Source organism: Ovis aries, chromosome 3 (genome assembly GCF_016772045.2).
Source record: "Ovis aries strain OAR_USU_Benz2616 breed Rambouillet chromosome 3, ARS-UI_Ramb_v3.0, whole genome shotgun sequence".
NCBI classification, from domain to species: Eukaryota; Metazoa; Chordata; class Mammalia; order Artiodactyla; family Bovidae; genus Ovis; species Ovis aries.
Window position 1 is genome coordinate 132557749 of NC_056056.1, and position 23409 is coordinate 132581157.

Here is a 23409-nt window from a genome sequence, read left to right on the forward strand (position 1 = left end):
AAAGGGGACCTAAGGCTGATGATCGCCCCGTCCACAGCCGGCTCGGCAAAATGCGCATGCCTTCTCATGCCTTTGCCTGCTCCGCGTCCAGGCCTGGAGGACCCAGGCCCCAGCGGACTTGGGCGCTGCTGACCATTCTGTTCTCTCAAACCACACTTCCTCCTGTTTCCCCACTTCCTCCTGCCCTCCCAGAGTCCCCCTGACCCCATTCCCAATCTCTGCTGATACTCCACTCTCGCTCCCTCCTCTTGGCCAGTCCTAACCCAACAACTGCAAGCTCTGAGAGCACTGGCCCCACTGTCCCCACCCTGGCCTCCTCCTGCAGGCAGACTGACCAAAGACCATGGAAGGAAAGTGGTGGGAGGGGCGTCTTAGTCACCTTGCCTCCAGATCCTCAGCCCAAAGCCCCCATCCCGGGGGGTCAAACTGGCCTCTCCCCAGGGCCTCACCCTTCCCTTCCCCTACCCCCTACCTGCAGCTGTGGGCTTCTCTCCCTGGCTGGGTTCTTCCCTTGTCTCTGGGACTTGGCAGAGTCTGCTGGGGGTGTGTGGGAGGGAACCACGAACAAAAGAGACAAGAGGACGTCCAGGGAGGACCTGCAAGAGACGCCTGGCATTCTAAGCGGGGACTGTGTCCCAGACAGCACCCCCTCTTGCTGTCCGCCAGAGACAGGCTCAGTCTGGGGCTGGCACCAGTGTCTTGGCCCCCTAAAAGAAGGAGAGAGCTTGCTCCCTCAACAGAAGTCTTTTCTTTTTCATTCTGCGGTTCTGAAACCAGATCTTGACCTGCTGGTCACTAAGATTCAAGCGGTCTGAGAGTTCCCTCCGGCGCTGCCGTGTGATGAACTCGTTCACCAGAAACTCGCCCTCCAGCTCCGCCAGCTGCAACTTCGAATAGGGCTTGCGCTTCTTCCGTGAGCGGCTGTGGATCGGGTACCAGGGTGCTCCTGGGTGGAGACGAACCAGCAGGGTTGACCAGAGGACCAAGAGATGACGAGCCCCGTACCCTTGGTCCTTGCCAAGCCCCTTCACCTTGGCCTAACAACCCATGCGAGGCTCTTCCTCTCCTGTTTTGCAGACTCCCATCCCCACCAAATCCTCCGCCTTCATCAATCTCTTCTTCCCCTTTCACTCTTTTCTCCTGGCCTCCCCAACCCTACTTCTCAGTGCCAAATCCCAGAACCTTCTAGATTCTTATCCTCTCACTTCTCCTCAAACCTTTTCTCCAGGATATCCTGGCCCCTTCCTCTCACATTCTCCAGAATGGAGTCCCTAATCAGTTAGAACAGACAAGAGCTAGTGACAAGAGTAAACCATATCCACTGGCCTTTCTTAAAAAAAAGTAGGGAATGGGGCCCTTTGGGAAGGTGGAAAGAGAGGCCCTGGGCAGGCAGGAATCATGCTCTGGGTCCCCAGGCCCCAGGCCTGGAAAAATCTGTCAGAATCCCCCCCGTCTCCGGAGCTCCCTGCCCCCTCCGGCTGCAAACCAAGCAAAAAGGGAATCTCCCTAGTTCTTTTATGGGGATATTTACGTGTTTATAGGGCTCCCCCCAATTCTTCTTCTTTTTTTCTTTTTAAAGAAGCGCTTCCTCACCGCACAGTCTGTCACCCTAGGCGGCCCTAGCTCAGTCCTACACTGCCCGCCCGAGTGAGATGTCCCGTCCGGAGTGGGCCGAGGTCCTTACCGCTGGCCGCGAGCCCGCCACCGGGGTTTAGAGGCGATACCAAGCTTCCGGGGTCGCCCGCGCCGGCGCCCTTGTTGCCCTCGTTGAGCAGGGAGGAACTGGAGTCGGATTCCAGCGACTGGCACGAGGGCGGGTCGTGCGGGGGCCCCGCGCCGCCGTCGCCACCGCCTGCCGCGTAGTCGTACTTGAAACCGAGCGCTGGCGGCCCCGACGGCTCCAGCGGCAGCAGCGCTGCCCCGGGCCCGACTCCTGGGCCGGGATCGCGCCCGCGCTCCTCACGCTTCAGGCCCCCGCCGCCCTCGGCGCACGGCTCGCGGTAGTAACCCTTGCTGTCCTCCACGCGCGCCAGCTCGCACGTGCGGCCGAAAGGAGGGTTGAGAGACACCGGGCTGCCGAGGTAGGGCTGCGGGTAGCCATTGCACGGCTCCGCCGACGGCCAGGGTAGCGAGCACACGTTGTCGCGGCGCGGGTAGGACAGCGAAGGCAGCCCGGGCAGCTGCGCCCCGGACGCGCGGAAGTTGGGAAAGTAGAAGGTGTCTCCCGTGTGGATGTTAACCAGCGGCCCCACAAACCCGGGATTCAGGAGATTATGCTCGCCCATTTCCGCGGGGCCCGACCGGCAGCTTCTACTTTATTGCTATCTGACATTAAACATAGTTAAACCTGCACCGGCCACCCATTGGCCGTCCGGCTCACGTGGGCGCCGCCGCCAGGGGGATGGGTGGGGACAGAGAATCCCCCCACCCTGCACCAACTCCAACTTCCCCCTTCCCCAGTAGAGGCGGGTGAGAGTGAACGAACCGCGGGGGCAGATTTATTCGCTGACTTCTGGTTTTTTAAAAAAATCATATAAAACCTAAGGCAGAGATCGAGGTAATCGCCCGACACGGGGAAGAGGAAAAAAGCCACACCAAAAATACCCTCACACGCTTCTGCAACCTGAACAAGAACCACCGCCCCCCCAGATGTACTATCTTCTGGCCAGCAGCTGGCCAGAGCACAGCCTGTCCCTCTTTAATTAGCTCCTTTATTAACTAAAACCGTTGGAATTTACAATATATCCTCAATAAATTACTATTAGATATTGTGTCATATAAAGTTTACTGGCTGTTTAAGGAGACGGATGAGCCCTTTGGCTCGGGGTTTATTTACAGTAGAGGCGAAGTGGGGGTAAAGACAGGTTTTCCTGCAGCTGTCTCTTCCAGCCCTATCGCTGCCGGCTTCTTTTCCTCGGCTCTTTCTCCTCAGGAATTTGGGGAGACACGTGGGGTCCTCTCCTCCAGGAGGTGCTCAGGGAGGATTACTAATGCCAGGTCTTCCCCACTCTCTACCTGGGAGCCACCCAGCCTCACATCTTCATTCACTGTTAGAGGAAGAATAACAGAAGAGAGACGGAAGAAGCAGAATAAGGACTCTCCCAGCTCAATGAGGACTTCCCCATCTGCTCTTGAAAACTCAGGGGGCTGAACTACTCTTCCCCATGACTTCTGTGGGTCAGAGGGGTTTCTGGGGGGGCTGTCCTCTTGGAGTCTGCAGCAAGAGACTCTGGGCTCCCAGCAGGGTTTGGCTGGCCGGAGAGGCCCCTGATTCCCACTGTGGAGGAAACACTCACACCCTAGAACGAGCCTAGCCTACTGCTGGGACCACAGATAACAGTGTCCAGCCCAGTAGGTGTGCTGGGAGTGAGGGAAGGAACACCAGAGAATTATCTTCTTGGGATTTAAAATTATATGTATGGTGCTAACCCCAACAGCTCTTTTTGCAGAAGGCTGAGAACCTTATGCAAACCATTGGCAAAATTAATAGACATCTGGAAGCCACAATCTAACTTCAACCAAGTCCACAGACACACAGTCAAGCAGATTAAAATGAAAAGGGAAACAAACCTTCCCTTCGAAACAAGGTATATTCTATTGGAATCTAGTAGACATAATACTCAGATTTCTATGCTATTATTTTGGGTTCTTTTGAGCCAAAGCTCAAAGCATCGCTTCAAGTAATACCAGGTGGGATTAATAGTCCAGCAAAAGCCTAAATATGAGAATACACCAGATTTAGAGAAAACTAGAGAGATGACAGAGTATGGGAGAAAGAAACCCACGTGGGTGAAAGTTAATATCTGAGAATGAGCAGAAGCCACAAAAGCAGACCTAAGCAGAAGATTCTCATCTCCCTCTTTTTCTCTATTCTGCAGGACCCGGCAGAGAGAATGCAGATTCTTTGAATTCCAGAGCGTCTCGAGCAATTTCATATCCCAAACCATAGCTGCTCACTCCGACAGAAATGTGTCCGCGCGGGCGTCTCCCTGCCTGGCACAGCTCGCAGCTCTTAGCTCGGTACCCTCCGCTCTCACCCCGCTTCCTCTTCCCCGCCCTGGCCAGCTAGGCGGCCTGGCCAGGTCCCTTCTGCCCCCAGGAGCCACCCCACGCCGGGCCCACTTGCCGGAACCGAGGTCAAGCGGTGGGATGTCAGCCCCGCGCAGTCAACTCCAGTCAGAACCGCGACAGTCCGGGAGGCGAGGAGCGAGCAGAATTGAACTGGCCTTTTTGTGCCTAATTGATTAAGGGGCTGTGTGACTGCACAGAGGAGCATCCCTCAGCTGCGAATTCCGCATCACAGCATCTCCAATATCTTATTTATGCCCTCTTTTCAAGATGCATTAATAAGCGTTACTGAATATTTAATTAAATTTATTTGGGGGTTATTTTAGGTCATAAAGATAAACAAGGTGTGACTTTAATATTGTTGCTGTTTTCAATCAGAACATTGCGCCGGCGGCGAGGTCTCCAGGCCTCCAGGCCTCGCTCTCAGCCGCTATTGTTGGTGTGGGGGACGCCGATCTGAGCTTTGCGGGATAATCACTAGTCCTTGATGGGGTGGAGGCTTCTCCCCATTCTCTTTTCCCTTCCCAGATGACTCCAGGCTCCTAGAAGGGGGGTGCAAGGAGAAAGGTCTTAGGCTTTCCCCACCCCTCCCTAGCTCGAAAATCTCAAGCTCAAGCCCGGAGCTCGCTGTCCTCCGGGCCAGGCAGCTGAGCACGCGGAGCAGCGGCCACAGGGCGGCAGATGAAACGCCGCGGAAATGAGGATGGGAGTGAGGACTTCCTTCTTCCAGACATGCAGTTTCTCTTAATCCGATTTGGTCCCATCAAAAAAAAAAAAAAAAAAAGCCACCACTTCCCCCAGGTTTCGGACCCTGGCACTTGCACACACACACAAATCCCCTTCCTTTCGTGCAGCCGACCCTGTTTCCTCTAGGCAAGAGCTGCCGAGGACCATCAGCAAAATTCACATCCCCAGTACCCTACTCCTCGAGGATCACTAGGATTATTACAGGGCTGTTAGGACCCCGGCAAAGACCCAGGCAATCTAGGCGCCCAGCCTCCTCTTGGAAGCCTCGGATCTGTACGGCTTTAAGGCTCCCCGCCGCACACGCCGCTCAGACGCCCATTCCTTAACCCCGCTCGGATTAAGAGGCTGCAGAGACAGCTTCCAGCCTGGGTCCCCGGGGCCGGCGGGAGGCTCGGGTGCAAAGCTAAATTCAGTCTCGGGGAAAGCTGCTCGCCAGGAGCCGACCCGGACTTGGTGAGAATAATTCGTAGGACAGCCCGAGACGCTGGACAGCCGCTTCCAGCCGGGTTTAATGCGCCGGCACTTGCCAGCCTACAAGAAAAGCTATAACGGCCAGAGCCGGGCTCCGGACGCGCGGAGCGATCTGTGCGCCCAGTCTAATACACATTCATAAAATCACAAGAAGAGGTGGGCTGCCTGTTGGCCGCTGGACCACAGGTTCATGCTGCAGCTGGCCTGGCTCAACCATCCCCTCGCCTTCATTAACTCAGGGGTTAATTAAAACTGAAGATCAGGATGTGGTCCAAGCACTTCCTTGAAGACCCCCCGGCCGCCCTCGTGCTTCTTCGTATCCACCAGCAGCATGCCCCGCGGCCTCTCCCGACCCGGCTCTGTCTAAGCCTCGGCATCTTCGCCGGCTCTGAGCGGTTCTTCGAGTCTCCGCCACCGCCGAGCCGGGCGAAAGGAGTTATTACAAAATCTCTGCCAGCTCTGGTGGCACACGCAGAGCGGCTGCGGGTGGCTTAGGCCACCGCGAAATGACTGTGAGCTGCCTGCCATGGTCCGGCTCCCCTGCCAACCCGAGGTCGGAATTATTCCGTGCGGTGCTGCCTTTTCCCCAGTCAGTCGAGAGGCCAAGGCGGCCCAGTTCAAGGTCACTGCCTAGTCTGCACAAAGTGGTTCTGCCGCCTATGCAAATGAGGCAGGGCCTTGGGTCCCGAAGGGAAGTGAGCAGGAGCTGGGCTGGCCCAGAGAGGGGAAATGAGAAGCGGCGGGTGGGGAAGGTCTGCACCCCAGCCAGACCTCTTAGCTCTCTCTAGGTCGTCCTTTTGGGGCATCTTGGGCTTGGGACAAGATATTGTCGGGTTCAGACAAGACTGATGGGTGGTGGTAGGGGGCTCAGACTCCTCTTTCTTCTGCTTCGCTAGCTCAGCCAGGGGTTAGAGCCCCCTGTCTCCCAGGCCCCCTTATGCGACTCAAGAAGATTGGAAGGCCCCTCCCCCTGTGCTGTCTTCCAGGGCTCTGCAGCCTGGAGGAGCAAGGTGTGAGAAGAACCTTGGGTGAGGGGCCCCAGTCAGGCTTTCAGGCTCACACAAACGGGCCCGGGGTCAGCAGCGCCCTTACCTCCTCCAAGTCTTCTGTGGCTCCCTTGGGCCCCCTCCCACCACAAGATCCCAGCCTGATTGCCACTCAGGAAATGAGGAAGGGATGGGGAGGGGTCCCAGGCGGGAACATCTGGGAGACCATCTCTCCACTCCTCACCTGAACCTTCTTCCCTCATTTTCACTGTCTTTTCAGCGCGTGAATAGTTAACTAGTTTCGCGGCTCTGACATTTTCTCCCTCCGCCAGCAGAGGATCTCCTCCGCCTAGTGAATTACTGAGTGTCAGGCAAGGTGTGGGGACCAAGTTAAAAAAAAAAGCACCCTCTCCTCAACACCACACCTACAGCCGCTGGCAACGTAAGGGGAGCCCAGGACCAGGGTCTCCGTGGACCTCGAAGCTCAGCATGGGGTGAGGACTACCTAGAGTGCCCTCTGTCACACAACCAGCCGCTCCCTCTGACCATGGCCTCTAGCCAGTCCTGCTCAGGGGAAGGGCTGAGATCTGCTTGGGCTCTGCTCTGCCCAGCTACCCAACTGCTTCCCGAACCAAGCCTCCAGTTCCAGGCGGGGGCGGAGATGGTCCTGGGCACAGGCGGATTGCGTGGGGGCAACCGGCCTGAGAGGCCAGTTGGGGTAGGAGGATGCGCTGCTAACCCCGAGGCTGGCTGGGCTGGAAGAGCGGGAACGGGGGCCCACTTACCTTTGGAGACTGAAGAGGTTCAGAAGGGTGCGGGGCAGGGGATCTCAGCCTACAGGAACCCTCTGGATCGCCCCCTCCCCAAGACGGCCCGCAAGCCCAGCCGAGGTATCTGAGGAGGGCGGGGCGGAGGAGGCGGAGGCTTCGGCCAGCGGTAGGCGCGCGGGAGCCGAGTTGCAGAGCATCTCTCGAGAGGCCGCCTTTTATGGGCGTTATTAGCGCCCCTGTCTAGACTGCAGACGACACCTCTGTGTGTAAACAGAGGCGGCGGGCTCTGGCGGGAAGGGGGATGGCGCGTCGAGGGGGCGAGTGGCCCTCTCCTTCTCTGGCCACAGGAAGATCAAGGCCTTTTCCACCCTCCCCCTCTTCCCAGTGCTCCCTGCGATGTCAAGGTCAGAAAGACCTAGTCACGGTCAAGGCTAAAAGAGGAAGAGACTGGTTGGTTGCGAAATGGCTATGGCCCCTTCCTCCTCCCAGAAGCTCCTGGCTCCCCAGGGACCCTCCATCTTCCAGCAGCGCAGGTCTGGATACACATCTGCCTGATCCAGGGCTTGGAGTTTTTTTGAGGACAGGGCTCCCCACACCATCCAAGTCAGACTCAAGTAGATCTTGGTGTGTGGGGTCTCTTCAGAACAGAACAGAGGGGGCTGCTACAGGGTCCCCAGCTTCAATCCTTGGAGAGATGGAGAGTGTCCCAGGGGCTGCCCCCACCTACACCCACACAGCCCTGCCGACCAGCCGCCTGTGGAAAAGCATCTGGTCTGGAGACAGCCACGGAGGAGTCTCCCGAGAACTGCTGGCCTTGCATCCTGAGGTGGGTTCCTGGCTGAGACTGACTGCTGGCCAAAAGGCCACTTGTGCTGGCCCTAGATCTGACTAAGATATTGTTTTTATTTGGGTTAGTGAAATGGTTTTTGGTAAAATGGGTGGAGAAGGGGTTTTCTCCCCCAAACCAGGAAAAGCTCTAACTGAGTCCTCCCTGGCAACCTGGTAGAGTGATCTCCAGAACGAGAGTCCTGTGAGGCTCTGGCTCTCCCAGGTCCCCCAGCCCTGGCCACAGAGTCACAGGGAGCAGGTGATGCCACTGGGCTATGAGAAGGATAGCAGGAACCTCAGTACCAGAGAAGACGACACCGCAATGCTCACAGTCTTTCTGACCTTTTCTATCCCCTTACACCTTCATATTTATTGCATCCTCACCCTCACACAGACACTAGGAGACTGGTCTTGGGAAGAAAAACTTTTATAAATTTGAATGAAGAAAACACATACTGTACACCTTGAGATGAGTGCTCGCTGACAGCATTGTTACACATGCACACACAGAGGCAGTAAAAACTGGGGAAATTCTGCACTAATCAGAGGCTCCATACACACACACACAAAGATGCACACAGGCATGTGCGTGCGTGCACGCACACACACACACACACACACACACACACACACACACCCTGTCATAGGAATGTCTCACAGAGTTCCCCAGTGAGAATGCCAACTCTTGGAGGAAGGACAGGTAAGGAACCAACACAATCAGGGAATGAATCATACTTTTTTTTCCAACTCTGGGGAATGTGTGTCTCCCCAGAATACACACTCACACAATACCTGTCTCACACAGGAGTTTCCATTCTCAGACCTGCTTACTTTTATGGGAGAGGCATCCCCAAAACTGCTCCAGGCATAGTTAATCCAGTGAATGGGTGGCATCTTAAACACCCTGGAACACTGAGGTTCACTGGGACTCAGAAGTACCACAGTGCCTGCCCGGGTCACTGGTGTCCCAGTGAGCCTGCACCAGCTTTCCCTCTCTTTTCCATCACCCCCTTCTGGGGCCTTACGGCGGGCGGGTCCCTCTGTGTGGGAAGACTCGCTCATTTGACTTCATGTGGGTTTGTGTGCAGAAGTGGAAGGATGCCTTAGAGAACTTTAGAATTCTCTTTCCCTACTGAGCCTCCAAGTTTCCACTGCGTCTACAGCTGTGTCATGGGACTACCCAGTGTACCCTCAAGAGGGGTGTGGGTCCATTAAGGAAGCCCCGAGGTCTCTTGTCTACTCACTTCCTTTTTTCTGATGAAACACACACATTTAGTGTTCAATTCTTTACATCTCAGGGAAGACTGAGGGGTTTTGGAGAGAGGTTAGAGTGGTGAGTGGGGAGAGAAAGGGGAGATGGAATTAAGAATGAACCTTATTCCTGGGAGATTCATCTGTTTGCAACTCCTAACTCTGTACTGCTCAACCTGGGATTCTTTGGTTAGTTAATCCAGGGTTGAGATGGAGAGAACAGGATCGGCAGCCACATCAGCAGCAGATGCTCCACAGAGGGTGAATTCTTCAGTCTGTCTTAGTCTCTCAGATTCACTGTGTGTGTTGTGTGTGCATCACACCCCCCACCAAACATTTATTTAAATAAAACTCGAAGACCTTCAGCCATTAGGCAAAGAGAAATTGGAGCACTCTGAATTCCAATCCAGTGCCTCCAGTCTTTGTGTGTCTCAGAAGAGGAAAAATATCTTATATAAATAAAAGTTGTTGCAGTAAAGATTTAATCTGAGATAACATTGTTTTAGGCTATATTGCTTTTTAAAAATCTTTTAATCTGACAACTTAATGTTCTCATTAACTCAGCCGGATAGGAAGATGGGCGCAGATGGACACGACAGTGAAAACAAATTAGTGGCAGAGTCTACACAGCTCCTGATTGCCTGGAAGACTGAGGTTCCCAAGAAAGCTGGAGAATACAAGCAAGGTTGGCTTAGCAAACTTGGGGCCCACAGCATCCTTGGGGCCTGACCTCTTGCACAGGTCGGTGGGGAAGAAAAGAGAGCAGCTTGGGAATGCTGAGCTTGCACGCTGCCCCCCATTAGGGTTGGCTAAGCGGACCACTTCCTAGTTCCAGCTCTGAACTGTTGGCAAGGATTTGGGACCCTCTGGAGCACAAGGGCCTCAAGAACCTAAGATTAGAGCCCAGTTGTTGCCACCACCACCAGAGCATCCAGCTCCCAGATGGGATTGCCATTTTCTCAGCCCCAGGATCCAGATCTGAGCCCTGACTACTAACTGAAGTGAACTCACTTACCTGCTGCCTTTTTAGTCACTTTGATCACATCCTTCTCTCCGGAACCTACTCATTTGTTTGGGGCATCAGGATGGTAAAGAGTTTTCTCCTGTCTAGACACTATCAACAATCTGAATGACTAACTTAAAAAACTTAAGCAAAGAGAATTATGAGCTTGGGATGTACCTAGGCTGGTGTGATGCCAGGACTCTTGCCCTGGCCACCTCTGACTGTGTCAGGGCAACAGAGTCTCCCCCATAGAGCCAGTGGATAGGAGTTTCAGAAGTAATGCAAGCTATAAAATTAAGGCAAAAAAAAAAAAGATTTTATTTTAAAAACAGGTTTGTGGATTCTTTTTTCTTTTTGCATTCAGTACACTGCCATTTAGACACCACAATACTATATACAGATACACAACATTTTTTTAAAAAAAAAAACCTATTTCTGATGAACATTTCAAAAGAACACTGTTTTGTAATGCGCCAGTGGGAAAGGAGAAGGTGAGCCCCCATACCTCCCCAGCACTGAGCTGGCCTTTGAGGAGGGAAATGTCAGTCGGGTCTAATTAGCTGGCTACTTGTGATTATTTTGGCCTCCTGGAAGAAAATGGCTCTCCTCTGGACAAAGAGTAAAAGTGAAAGTGTGAGGCCTTCTCAGCTATTGCCTTGATGGAGAAGCGACTGGAGAAGGAATCTGCTGGGGGACCCACTCTCCATCCCCTTGGAAAAGAAGTCTGTCCTTTCCTTACGAAAAAAGTTCTGCTCCTGTGCCTGCCCTAATCTCAGCCTCACCATAGAGAGACAGAGAGATAGAGAAGACATATTTAGCAGCGTGGTAGGAGTTTCTGGGACCCAGAAGCAGAACAGAGGAGGCTGTGGGGGCACCGGTGGCTCCAGAGAAACTCACTTCCTTGCTTGAAGCGGGAGAGGGGATAGGCGGTCCTCGGCCAATTCCAGCTTTTGTTGAAACAGATAAGAAAAAAGAAAACCTAAGTGCTGTCTGTACTCCAATCACGATGCCAGATCCCTAATACTTATCATTAATGAGACTTTTAAAATATGCACAGAAAATCTTAACTGGGATATCTTGCCTAACTAAGGAGTGCCAAGGGGCTGGGAGCAGGAAGAGGGACTGAAAGGAAAGTAGGAGCTCAGCAGATGCTGCACCCCGGTGGCACCCTCAGTGGGGATGCCTGTCTACCTGCCGGGGCAAAGGATGAGGCAAGAATGGGATCATTCAGGGTTCCCCAACTCTGCTTTGGCTGGAATGATCTTCGCTGCCACTCTGCTTTCAGGCAAGGGGAGAGAGGTGAAGGCCAGAGGGAGTGGAGGCCAGCTGCCTTTCTCCCACAGTCCATTCAGACCCACCTCCAAAGCTGTTGAGGCCAGGTAGGTCCCATCTGCATAGGGGTAGAGGTTGAGAATGGGGTGGGGAGTAGAGGGCAGCAGAGCCCACCATCTAATATTTTCTGCCTCCCTGCATTCCTCTTTCTGGTTAACGTTAAATATTGGTCTGCACCCGGGGGAAGGGTCCTTCTGGTGAGTTCAGATATGGTACAAATCGGCGACATAAATAGACGGGGCGGGGGCCGGTAGGCAGTCAGGTAGAGTGAAGGTGAGGCGTTTTCGATTTGCTGACCACCTTCTTCTCTTTGACCCGACGGTTCTGGAACCAGATGGTGACCTGGCGCTCCGAGAGGTTTGTGGTAGCCGAGATGCGCCGGCGCTTCTCTTTGGTGATGAACTTGCTGGCTGCGTACTCCTTCTCTAGCTCCTTCAGCTGCACCTTGGTGTAGGGCACACGTTTCTTGCGCCCGCGCCTGTAGCTGTTGACTTCGGGCTGTAGGGGGACCACGTCTGGGGGGAGAAAGAAGGCAGGCAGCAGGAAGTGAGTCACACGGCTGGACCTGACAAACCGCTGTAGAGGCACAAGGCACAGGGACTCACAGGGGGCAGGCGGATTGTCCCCAGATCCTTTGCACCTCTGCTATTACCAAGGCCACAGCTGAAGTGAGGATACTGGGGTATTACCTCTGGCTTGAACTTTAAAGGGGGGGTGCCAAAAGCTCAGAAATCAAGATAAATAACGTTTTATATATTACACCTATATGATTATCAAAAAATTCATGATAAACAAAACACTGAAATTTTAAATGAATACAGGACCAGTACTACTGATTTTTCTTTTTGCCTCAGCTTCCAATCTGGTTTTGCACAGCATTCCTTATCAGAATCCTTGTTCCCGTAGAGGGATCCCTCCAAATTCCATCCTGGTCGGCTAGCCTGCAGGATTGCAAGTATTCAGGAAAATTCCTCTTTCCTAGCAGTTAGATCACTTGGGAATCGGTCAGTTTATACTCTGCCCAATTATTGGAGGAAGGTGTCCTTTTGTACACTTGAGGGAGAGCATGGTGGGCAGGGAGACTGTTTCAGTCAGCACAGACCATCAAGTGGGGCCTCTTGCCTTTGATCACTGGCTCTGCACTGGGAATCTGTGGCCAGCACCAACAGCTAGACAGAAAAGTGTCCATGTGAAGCCAGACTGCCTGGGAGCCAATCTCTCAAGGAGTCCAATCTTATAAGCCACTTAGTAACATCCCAGGTGAGCATGTAAGAAATCAGGTCCCTAGAAATAGAGTCCACACCTCAGGGTGTGCCGGCCAGAGGAGACACACCAAGAGAGCCCTCTTGGGTTAAGACCAGCAGTTCACATAAATTTTCTACAAAAAGAAATCAGTGCCCCTCCCCTGCCTTTCCTCAAATGTCCATTCACCAAGACAGAGCAATTCTGATCTTGTTCCCCATCCTCATCTTTCAACCAAGGCTGAAGGAAACTCTCCAACCCATGCAGGAACCCTAATCCTAAACTCTAAATACCTTGCCATACCACTGCTAGTTCAATTTCTTTCTGCTCTATGAGAATGTCATAGGAACTAAAGGCTAATGTGCGTCACTTACGGCCCCTCTTCCACTCCAACCTCACCCCTGTCAACAGAAAGGTCCTTGCAACACTTTCAAGGAAAGTAAGGAACTAGGGAGATGATTTGAGTAACTCACCCCTCAACTTTAAAAAATGTAATTGGCTGACTTCTTCCTGCAGGATCTAATGAGTAGGTCTGAATAAGGTTTCCTCTTCATTCTTACTGCCCTTTGGAAGTGTAGACACAGTCTAGAATAAGGGCACAAAGCTCTTTCTGAAATGCCTGTTCTCACCTCCCCTTCATGAATCACCTTCCTTATCCCTTTTCTCATTGGGTCTGCTCTCTTTCAGAGACCTTTGTCTACACAGGACAGGAAAGAAGAGGTCACTATCACAGGCAGGGGGAAATAAAGTACATGGAAAGAATATGGGAGAGAGGGGATTCCAATGGCCTGGTCTGGCTGTCTCCAGGATGACAATTTCTATGGAAAATTGTTGGACTTGTCACTTTTTTCTGCCTATGTAGGAACAGGCTAAAATTTTTTTTAATCTGAAAAACAAAACAACTTCACTTTAGCAAAGCAGATCCTTTACGTTAAAAAGGATTTTTTTTTTTTGCACAAGATAATTTAAAAAAAAACCCTCTCAGTTCTCAAATATGTTTTGCTCTTACAGATGTAACTATGATTTGAGAAATTGATGAATCTGGAACAACAGTAAAACACAGAAGGTAAGTAGTGATAATATGAGGTTATTATTTTTCAATCCTTGGAATATCTTTTTAAGGCTTATTTTATTAAACCCATTTTACAAGATAAGGAATCTGAGGCTCAGAATAGGTAAAAAAACAAACAAACAAAAAAAAACCACCTCAAGTGGCAGAGCCGGGTTTTAAAACCAGATTTTTGGGCTCAACATAATGACACAGTAAGTTCTACAATGGAAACAGACCACCTGGTACAATTTAGCTTTAAAATACCTCCTTTTCCCTGGAGAACAAATGGGATAGAAGTGGGTTTGTGTTCCTGACCTAACCAGATAATTGTCCCTGATTTGTTAAACGTCACTTTCTGAGAAAGCTCACAATTATCTACCTGATTTGGGCTCTCCTAAACCCCAACTATAAATTTCCCATGAGGTTTAATCAACAAACCCTAAAAGAATGAGTTTTTGAAAAGCAGATAACTGGTCTAATTGGTTCTTTTTCTCTACAGTATGCCAAGGGTTGATCTGGCCAAGCTTTCCCTGGATCAGACCAAACTGCCAGTTTTTTTGGGCAGCTGGGGAAAAACCTTCAGCCTTGCCTTCTCAAAGAAGCCCCCTTTCATTGTCTTCTATCTTGTCTGGAAAGGAAGTGGGATCTATCGTGATATCTGGAAATTTAGGCCCTGAGTTGTGTCTATACTCCCTAAAGTAAGTAGAGGACTTGGTGATTAATTTTACAATCAACCTTTCCGTAGTCTCCCTTCAGAGAATACGCACGCATGTAGGCACACACATACACACACATATGCACACACACCCTACTTCATACCTGGGAACCCAACAGACACTTTTGAGGAGCAAATAAAAAATCAGATCGATGCTTAGCCATAGCTCTCTCTTGGGGTCCTGTGTACATGTTTCCACCACTCACTAGATCTTGCCCACCCTCTCCCAAAACAGGGCTCTGGGCTCCGAAGAGGACCTAGTTCTGCTAGAAATCCTAGCCACTCTTCTCAACCAAAATCCAATGGCTTATCAATAGAGACTTTCAGCATGACCCAAAGAGCCCATTATTTCTTTCTCTCTATTATTCTCTTTCCCTATTTGTCCATCTCTCCCTGTCTCCCCACGACACCCACCTTCTCTCTTGGAATCTCTTGTCAAAATTAAAAATTGTCTACCCTCACTATAGGAAGGGAAAAAAAAGAGCAATAAAGCAAGGGTCTATATAATTGGGTGAAGGGAGAAGCCGCAACTCATCTTGGCCCTAATTATCTGGATCTTTCTGAACAATTGCCTTCATCTCCCATACCAGCCTAGACTGCCACAGATGAGGTTTCTCAGAGCCAGAGGCACTGAAGAGAGACAGTAGTGTTTATGCTGAGATGCTGCCGAACAAACCACAATTGCATAGACAGAGTTATCTGGCAATCTCACTACTTCTGAAAGGGCTCTGTGTGGGTAGGAAGATGGAGGGTGTCTGAAGATAATTTCTCATTCATCTGCCTTTTGCCTGTACCTCTGCACTGAGATACACCAGCCAGTTTCTATTTCCACACTGGGAGTGTGTGAGCACAAAGCTGTTGAGACATATTTGGTTTTATATCCATTTTCATGCCATAATTTGCAAGTGTATTAAATCTCAGTTGGGTTGTATGACTTTTTTATGTTAAAGATATTTTTCCCTAGGAGGCTGTGATCAAAAAGTGCTTACTTTTAGCAGGGTTTTTTTTTTTTTTTCCTTTTCTGGGCATCTTTAAGGTGTTTATTTAGCTCAGATTTATTTCTGAGCTCCTCTCCAATCTCTCACTCACTCCGCATGCAGACACAGCAATGCCAGAGCAGCTCCTTCTCATCCCCTCTTCACACTAAACCAACTGCCCACTGCTCTGCCCACAGTGGGGCTGGTGGGCATTGGCCCCTCCGCTCTTCAGCCCCTTAGCATGGTCTGTTGGCTACCAGCTACCCATGCTCCAGGAATTCCTGCTAAATCCACACCTCCCAAGATCTTCCCATCTAGGTGAGATGGGAAATTAAAGGGTCATATCTCCACAACACATTATTGTACACCTACATGTTAGGTGTTTATCTTCTAGAAAAGTGTTATTATGTGTTTCACATTAGGTAGTTAATAACATAAATCATATTATATAAAAAATATAGTCAGTGCAGAGTAGGTAATGCATGCTACTGTGCACTGAAATTCCATCATCCTTAAATCTTCTGGCAGTCAGAAACTGGGTGTCTAGTGTGAGTCCCACTCTGCTCAGTTGTATTATACTAAGTCATCTTAGAATATTTACAAGAATATTATTTGCTATACTTTGTAACATCATCCAGTATTTTTTTTTTAACTGTCTGCTCTTTCCCCAATCCCGGATGCAGAGGAATTTCAGGCCCACCCTAAGGAGGTCTTCAGGTCTTCCCAATGAAAATGTCCCTGGGTCCCCACGGAGAGCCAGGACGGGGCCCTCTGGGTAGTAGGAGGAAACATATATGGCTGTTCTGGGCCCCCAGGACCCCTGCAAGCATCAGAACAGAGCCAGTCAACCCTCTCCCACTGAGCTCTGCTTATATATAATTAGAGCAGACTCAAGATCTGGATTCACTGAATCCTGATTTCTTAGCATTGCGCTGAATCCAAAGCTCCTGATGTGATTTTGAGAACTCTGGAACCGGTCTTTCCCTCTGGGGAGTGGAGGGTGGGTGTTGCAGGATTCTCTCCTGTTCAGAGATAGTCTCAATTGGAGAGGGAACAGAACACCAGTGAATTCCAATCCCCCACCAAATACATAGCCAGACAATTCCGAGGGGTTCCCAGCCTGGGCCTGGACCTGATTCCTTCAAATACAAGCCTTCCCCTGAAACCTCATCCTCACTCTCCTCTTTCTGTGTCTAAGGCATGGGTAACTCTATCCTCGACGTTTGGTGGAGTTGGTAGTGCGCATACACACATAGGATATGAGCTCTACAAACAGGCAAAGAATTTTATATCCCAGGAGAGGGATGCAAACACCCTTTTTTTCCCCAAACCCTCTCCAGAGATTTCAGTTCCCTTGCTCCTCAACAATCAGGAAATTCGTGATCAAATTCTTAAAACAAATCAAGAAAAAAAACTTCTAAAAGTTAAAAATCTACATCTCTGTAGAGCCCAGCAAATTAGACCCGTATTTTAAAAACAGCAACAGCAACAAAACACCTGTCTAGTGCCTAAATGTTCTTGGAAATTCAGGCCAAGAAAATGCTTGAGGTTCTTATTTTTTCCTCCAATTGATTCGGTGGCTTGAGCGTTTTTGTTCTAATGGTTTTAGATTCCAAGGCACCCAAGGCCCACCCCACCCCCTATTTCAGGCCGGAAGCGCGTTTAGGGGGCCAAGAGCCGCCGGTGAGACTGGAGCCCGGCGGAGGGGGAGGAGGCGAGCTCCCGGCTGGAGCGGAGCCGGCGGCCCGGCGCTTGGGCGCCTGTGATTGCTTCACTCTCGGCCGGGCAGCTCCGGGGAACGTGTCGGAGCAGATTTCTTCCCCGACGCATTCCTCAGCGCAGCTCGCCCGGCCGGCTCCATCTGCAGCCCAGCAAAGCCGGCGCGCCAGGGCCAGACGGCGGGGGTGGCTGGGGCGCTGAGCCCCAGGGCAGACGGGGTTGGGAGGGGTCCCTGGCGGCGGCCGCGCTCGGGACCCTTCCTTACCTGGAAAGGGAGACTTCCAGAGGTGGGCGGACTGCGACTGTTCCTTTGAGCAGTACACCTGACTATCCCAGCCGTTGGAGAGAGCCCAGTGCTGGTAGCCTTCGACGGGGATGAGCGCGTCGTGACGCGGCTCTGGGTGTCCGCTGATCCCAGGCACCACCGACACGTCCAGGTAGCCGGGCATCGCCTGGTAGGAGCTGGCGAAGCTGGGATAGAAGGCGAACTCCTTGGCCCTGGAGGACAGGTCGTCACCGGGAAGGGCGCCCGACGGCTCGGGGTACTTATCGCCCGAGTGATAAGCGCAAGGCTTTTGCTGCAGGTTCACGTTGTGCGACAGGCGGCAGCCGTAGTAGCTGCCACCGAACGGGTAGCCATAGCCCAGGGTGGCGCTGGATGAGGTGGGGGGAGCCGGTGGTGGGGCGCACTGGCGCGCCGCCTCCGGGGCCGGGATGTCCGTGTAGACGGCGCCCTGAGGGGCGCCCAGGGGAGCCGGCGGGCGGCCCAGCACGGGGTGCGGAAGCAGGTCGCGGCAGTGGCTGGCGGGGCAGCTGTTGCCCAGCCCGTCCATGCTCGGGGCTTTGCCGGGACTCGCTCCGCTGCAGCCGACCCCCGCTCCGCCCGCGCCGCCGCCTCCCCCGCCGCTGCCGCCGCCGCTGCCGCTCTCCGCCGCGCTGTCCTCATAGACGTACATAAGGCTCTCCGGCCAGCGCGGATGCAGGAGCAGCGAAGTCGTCATGACATGATCTGCTCGAGCTTTTTAAAAACTCCACTTGCCAGAGGCTGCGAGCTAGGGAGACACCTCGCTCCCTTTTCCCCTCCCCCATCCCTCCTCCCTTCCCTCCCCACCCCTCCCCTCCTCCTCCTGGTGTTTCCACCGCCCTCCCCACCCTCCCTCTACGCATGCGGGTACACTTCATTAAGAAATCACCGGCTCCAGCCTGCCTCCCCTAGGCCACCCTCCAGCGCTCACGTGACGCCGGCAGTGCACGTGACCTCCTGGTTGGGTCTCCTGGGGTTCCCACCCCTAGAGGCGGGGCGGGGCGAAAGGGGAGATGTTTCTGCTGATTGGCTCTCAGGGGGGCAAAGAGGAGGGAGCTGGGAGATTTAAAGGGACAGGGTACCGCCCCCTGGCAGGCCCCGGGGAGGGAGAGTGAGGAGGGTGAGGCTGAATTTGGCCGACGCAAAGGGGTCTGGCGAGAACAGACAGTTTCTGGGCGCTTCCTCCTAGGCTGAGGAGGCGTACGGGGAAGACTGATTCCAACCCGCAAAGGTCTCTGACTGGATTGGGGCTTGGAGCTAAGGGTGGAGGAGACATCGTATTTTTTTTTCTTAATAAATAAAAAATCTAGAAAGCACGCGGAAGCGCACCGGCAAGGAGTAGGGAGCCCCGAGTCTGGCTGGAACCCGACGCCGACACCGAGCAGCAAGACTTTGATGTCGAGATTGGGTTTCCATTTCCGACTTTCGTACACTTTTTCCAAAGCTCCAATTGTCTGACAGGGACCCTCTCTAGTGTCGTCTTCCTCCAGCGGAGCAGAAAACTGGGAGAATGTAATAACTCCCAGACACAAACATCATCACACCGAGGGCAGGATGCTCTCAATGAAAAGTTGAGACAGAATTAAGGAGAGAAATGGAGGCATTTCAATACACAGTAGAGTTTAAAAGCCTCGGAGTGAGATTTTTCAAAGGAGAGGGGGAGGAGGAGCAGGGATTCGGTCTAGGAAAGCTGAAAAGCCCTGGATGCGAACCAGAGCACGCGCTCTCGGATCCATATACAAAAGGAACGTGGCATGAGGGAGAGTAGGCAGCGCTGCCCCTTTGGAGGAACGTCCCCAGGCGCTACTCTGGGAGACCCCAGGAAGCCCGACCCCAGCCCCGCGGATCCGTCGCCGCTCTCGGCCTTAAGCTGAGGGGCCAGGCAGAGTCTGGATCAACGCAATTCCCAGCCGGATAACCCCAACTTTAGCTCCCAGAGCGTTCTTGGGGTCACTCCCTTTTAATGTGAAGTGTTTCAATGCTTTGAAATTACCTAATCTTTCAAGAAAAAAATTACCAATTTATTAATTTTCTTTAAAAAAAAAAGCCACCCTTTTCTCTCCTCCCAATTTCCCGACTTGTCGGACTTCTGTGCTCAGTTTGGATACCCCTTTCCAGAGAGCATCTCGGTGGGATTGAGCCATACTCCCTTTCAGCACAGGGCCTCCCTGAGGAGAAGCGGTAATGAACAGAGAAAAAAAGAGGGGAGAGGGGCTGTGGCATCTCCATCTTCTCTGTCGCTGCTAAACATTTTCAATGCTGGGTGCTCCTGTCCAGACAGCACACAGGCCGTGCTGAGGCAATAGCATCCGGCTAAGCCTAACCCACTGGATCCCTCCAACTGGAGGAGAGCAAGTGGCCAGGTCTGTACTGAGATCTGGTCCAGGGGCCAGCCACCTCCCTTCTCCCTGTAGGGGCAAGGTCTTGTTTGACGATGGAGAGCACCCTGGCGTGGGTGAGTTAGGATAAGAGCTGTAATCCTTATCTGTGTGATCTTCATTCAGACAGGCCATCTCAGAATTCCAGAAAGAAGGCTTCGGGCTGGGCTAGCTACAGTAGGAAGAAAAATATATCAGAAATCTCGGAAACAGCAGGCTAGTTTGAGTGCGTGTTGAGGGCAATGATGGTGGAGGGAAGAGAGATGAGTGGAGGGGAAGGTGGGTCTTGCTGGGAGCCAATTCTTGGCTAAGAAACTGGCTTCTCTTTCTTGGGGGCCCCAAGGTGAAGATAAAAGGAGGAAAGCAAACACGGCCTGGCTAGTCTAGACTGGGTCCTGTGACCTTGGCCCCCAAGTCTGCCTGCTGTCTGGCTGGTGGGGGTGGGTGGATGGAGAAGTCCGCTGCTTTTCCAGAGGCAGGTGTTGGGGTGGTGAGAGGCCCTGGCTTCCCCTTCTCTGAAGTGCAGGGTCCGGGTCCCCGCAAAGAACCCCTGGGCAAGGTGGACCAGGCTATGGGGTGCAGCCGGGAGAAACAAAGGGCCTGAAATGGCAACCCCATTCCTGGGACTCACTCCAGGGTCTGGGGAATGGTCTAGCCCAACGCGTCTTCACCCCGCCAGAACCCAAAGACAGACAAGTCCCTCCAGCCTTTGGGAATAAGGGGCAGAATAGTGAAAGGCTCTGGGTACCTGCGGCTCAGCAATAAATAAAATTAATAGTATGTTCTTTTCGAGGTTTATATAAGGGCATTAACTATTCCTATTGCAATGAGATATAGATTTAATTAACCCAGCAAATTTACAATTCCATTTATTAGGGGCACTGTGCGGCCAAAATTTAGCGACTGGTGGAAAGAGAGGGAAAAGTCGCCTTCCTTCAAGGAAGACCAGCCGAAGATGTAGGCCCCCGAGAGACTAGAGAGAGCGGGAAGGCTGCAGCGAAAGTTCAGGACTCAGGGCGTTTAAAGTGCTGGGGAAGCGTCTGCAGGCTCTGAACGATCCCTCACTCTTTTTTGCTCGGTTCCCCAAGAACTTCCGCGCCTGAAACTGCCTACTCCAAGAGTGGGGCGCCCCGGGAGTGGGGAGCGAGGCCTCGAGGAGAGAGCCTGGGGCAGGAGGCTCAAAGTAAAACCTTGTCGGTTAACTAACTTTAAGCCTGGGGTCGCTTCTCCCTCCTACCCCGGAAAAAAATAAATGTGGATCTCACTGAGACACAAATAAAAGCAAATTAAACACTGCAGGAGAATATGCACTACTGGAAAAGTCGTAATTACATCTCAGAGGCAATGAGGCGATCCCGCCCTAGAAGGACAGGCGGTGAAATCCTCAGCCCGGGCGCTCGCTCACCCCCTACCACGCGGCCACACCTCGCTCCGCCCGGGGCTTCGCGGACGGATGATGGAGCTGGACTGCGGTTTACAGGAAGTCATGAGGAATGAATAGGAATATGACCCTTCGGTCTCTGACTGTGATGTCGGTGTGTGGAGGAAAGGACGGAGCATTTCATCATACCAAAGGAAAATGGAAAACAGATCCTCTAGCCCCGTATAGAAGCCCCCGGGCTGCGCTCTCCGCTCTTTTTTTCAAAGGGACATTTGTGATAGCGAGACCACGGGAGCCGCTCTGCCCTCAGCGTCCTCTATGGACTGGGTTCACTGCTAAGTTCAACTCTGAAATTCTTGTTTTCAGAGGCTCCAATATATAAAAGCGATATTCGATGTGCCTTCCTACTGGAAGCGTGTGTTTGTGAGTGCGCGCGCACGGTGTAGGTGCGTCCACATGTCTAGCCTGTGTTTTGGGGGTTGTGGGCAGGCTCCATGCACTGTTTCAGCACATGTTCTTGTGGATAAAGCTCAAATGTATGCATGAAGATATCTGGCTCCAATCCTCTCTGTGCAAATAAAGATCTCTGCTGGTCTGTTTCTTTCTCTGGATACACAGTTTATATGCTCATCCTGCTCTCTACTTCGGAGAATGCAATGGCACCCCACTCCAGTACTCTTGCCTGGAAAATCCCATGGATGGAGGGGCTTGGTAGGCTGCAGTCCATGGGGTCGCTCAGAGTCAGACACGACTGAGTGACTTCACTTTCACTTTTCACTTTCATGCATTGGAGAAGGAAATGGCAACCCACGCCAGTGTTCTTGCCTGGAGAATCCCAGGGACAGGGGAGCCTGGTGGGCTGCCGTCTATGGGGTCACACAGAGTCGGACACGACTGAAGTGACTTAGCAGCAGCAGCAGCTCTCTGCTTAGACATCTCCAGGAGAATACCAGGAAAATGAGGAAGCAGATGTCTGTGTCTTTCTCAAGATGAGGAATGAAATTCCTGGCCTGCTGTGTTAGAGACCAAGTCGGAGGGGTAAGTTAGCAGCATTTGGAGCAGGAGCTCTGAAGCTTGCCGCACACACTGCAGGGTGGGTGTAGCTAGAATACCAGGTTAGGGAGAAGGGAATGAGTGAAATGAGGTTGATGTGTCTCATAGTCAGTGCCCAGATCGCCTTCTCTGGAAATCAAGCATCAGTTGATTTCCCTTCATTTCCCAGCCCCCATGCTCCCTTTCCTCTGTTTCCTCTATATTCTCCAGAAAAAAGAAAAGGGGAAGGGGAAAAAAAAGAGTTTGAAGCTCCTGCCCCCCTTTTTTATGGGAGAAATTCCAGTTTTAAAAAAACAGGAGGGAGTGAGTTGAGGCTGCAAGAGAACAAAGAGCCTTACCACCATGGGGTCTGGATTCTTGCCCAGACTTGGGGCCTTGGTGGGCGGGCATAGAGTTTGGGGGGCCCTTTCAGGTCCAGGATACAAGCTGCAGGCAGGATGACAGAGGAGGTTTGTAGAGGACAGAGCTAACTAGGAAAACGGGATTTGGGGCATGGAGAGACAGCAAACAGGAAGGGGTGGGAGTTGGGGGAGCAGGGGCTATGGTAGAGCCTTCCACACATTCAGCGGAAATGACTGATCCTGTGACTCCCTCGCCCTGCCCGTTGCCCTCCTTGACTCCTTTCCCCCCACCTCCCTGGCTCTAGCATGAAGATGCAGATGCCACTCCCAGGCTCCTGGATCCCTTTGGAACCTCCTCCACTTTCTCTCTCTACCCTCACAGCCTGGACTCAGAGGAGATCCACCCAGGCCTTTCCTCCAGTCTGAAGAATCTCCCACCTTTATTGTTCCCCCTCCTTGGGCCACTCGATTGAGGGAAGATGGGACCAGGATGGGTCGAAGCATTGCTTTGCTCCTAATTTGCTTTCTGCTCTCAAACCCAAACTTGCTTTCCTCCAGGCCCTATTCACTTCCCTCTCTTAGACATCAGGGAAACCTGGCCTCTTTGTCAATTTAAGGCTGCAGTGCTGGCTGAGAGTTTGGGAAGTCACGTTAAACATTCCTCTCTGGTTCTGCAGGGCTCCACAGGAAGGTGGGGGATTAGGCTGCCATCTCCAGTCTTTTCCTGGATTCTCCTCAATCACAGACCCTGCCTGTTGTGCTCTGTGGTCGAGTGGGGGGATCAGGTAGCCT

General features: G+C 52.4%; 2 protein-coding genes and 1 pseudogene across 2 annotated transcripts; 1 reads left to right on the plus strand and 2 right to left on the minus strand.

The window, feature by feature from the left end:
* Positions 1-707: 707 nt before the first annotated feature.
* Positions 708-2285, minus strand: HOXC12 (homeobox C12). Its single transcript, XM_015094079.3, has 2 exons — positions 1685-2285; positions 708-946 (listed from the first exon to the last, which is right to left on the minus strand). The coding sequence occupies exons 1-2, from the start codon at positions 2283-2285 to the stop codon at positions 708-710; spliced, it is 840 nt and encodes a 279-aa protein (XP_014949565.2).
* Positions 2286-10418: 8133 nt separating this feature from the next.
* On the minus strand, positions 10419-18233 carry HOXC13 (homeobox C13). Its single transcript, XM_015094610.3, has 2 exons — positions 17426-18233; positions 10419-11971 (listed from the first exon to the last, which is right to left on the minus strand). The coding sequence occupies exons 1-2, from the start codon at positions 18159-18161 to the stop codon at positions 11715-11717; spliced, it is 993 nt and encodes a 330-aa protein (XP_014950096.2). The 5' UTR covers positions 18162-18233; the 3' UTR covers positions 10419-11714.
* Positions 18234-19898: 1665 nt separating this feature from the next.
* The window catches only part of LOC101108905 (FUN14 domain-containing protein 1-like), a 28864-nt pseudogene continuing 25353 nt past the window's right edge, over positions 19899-23409 (plus strand).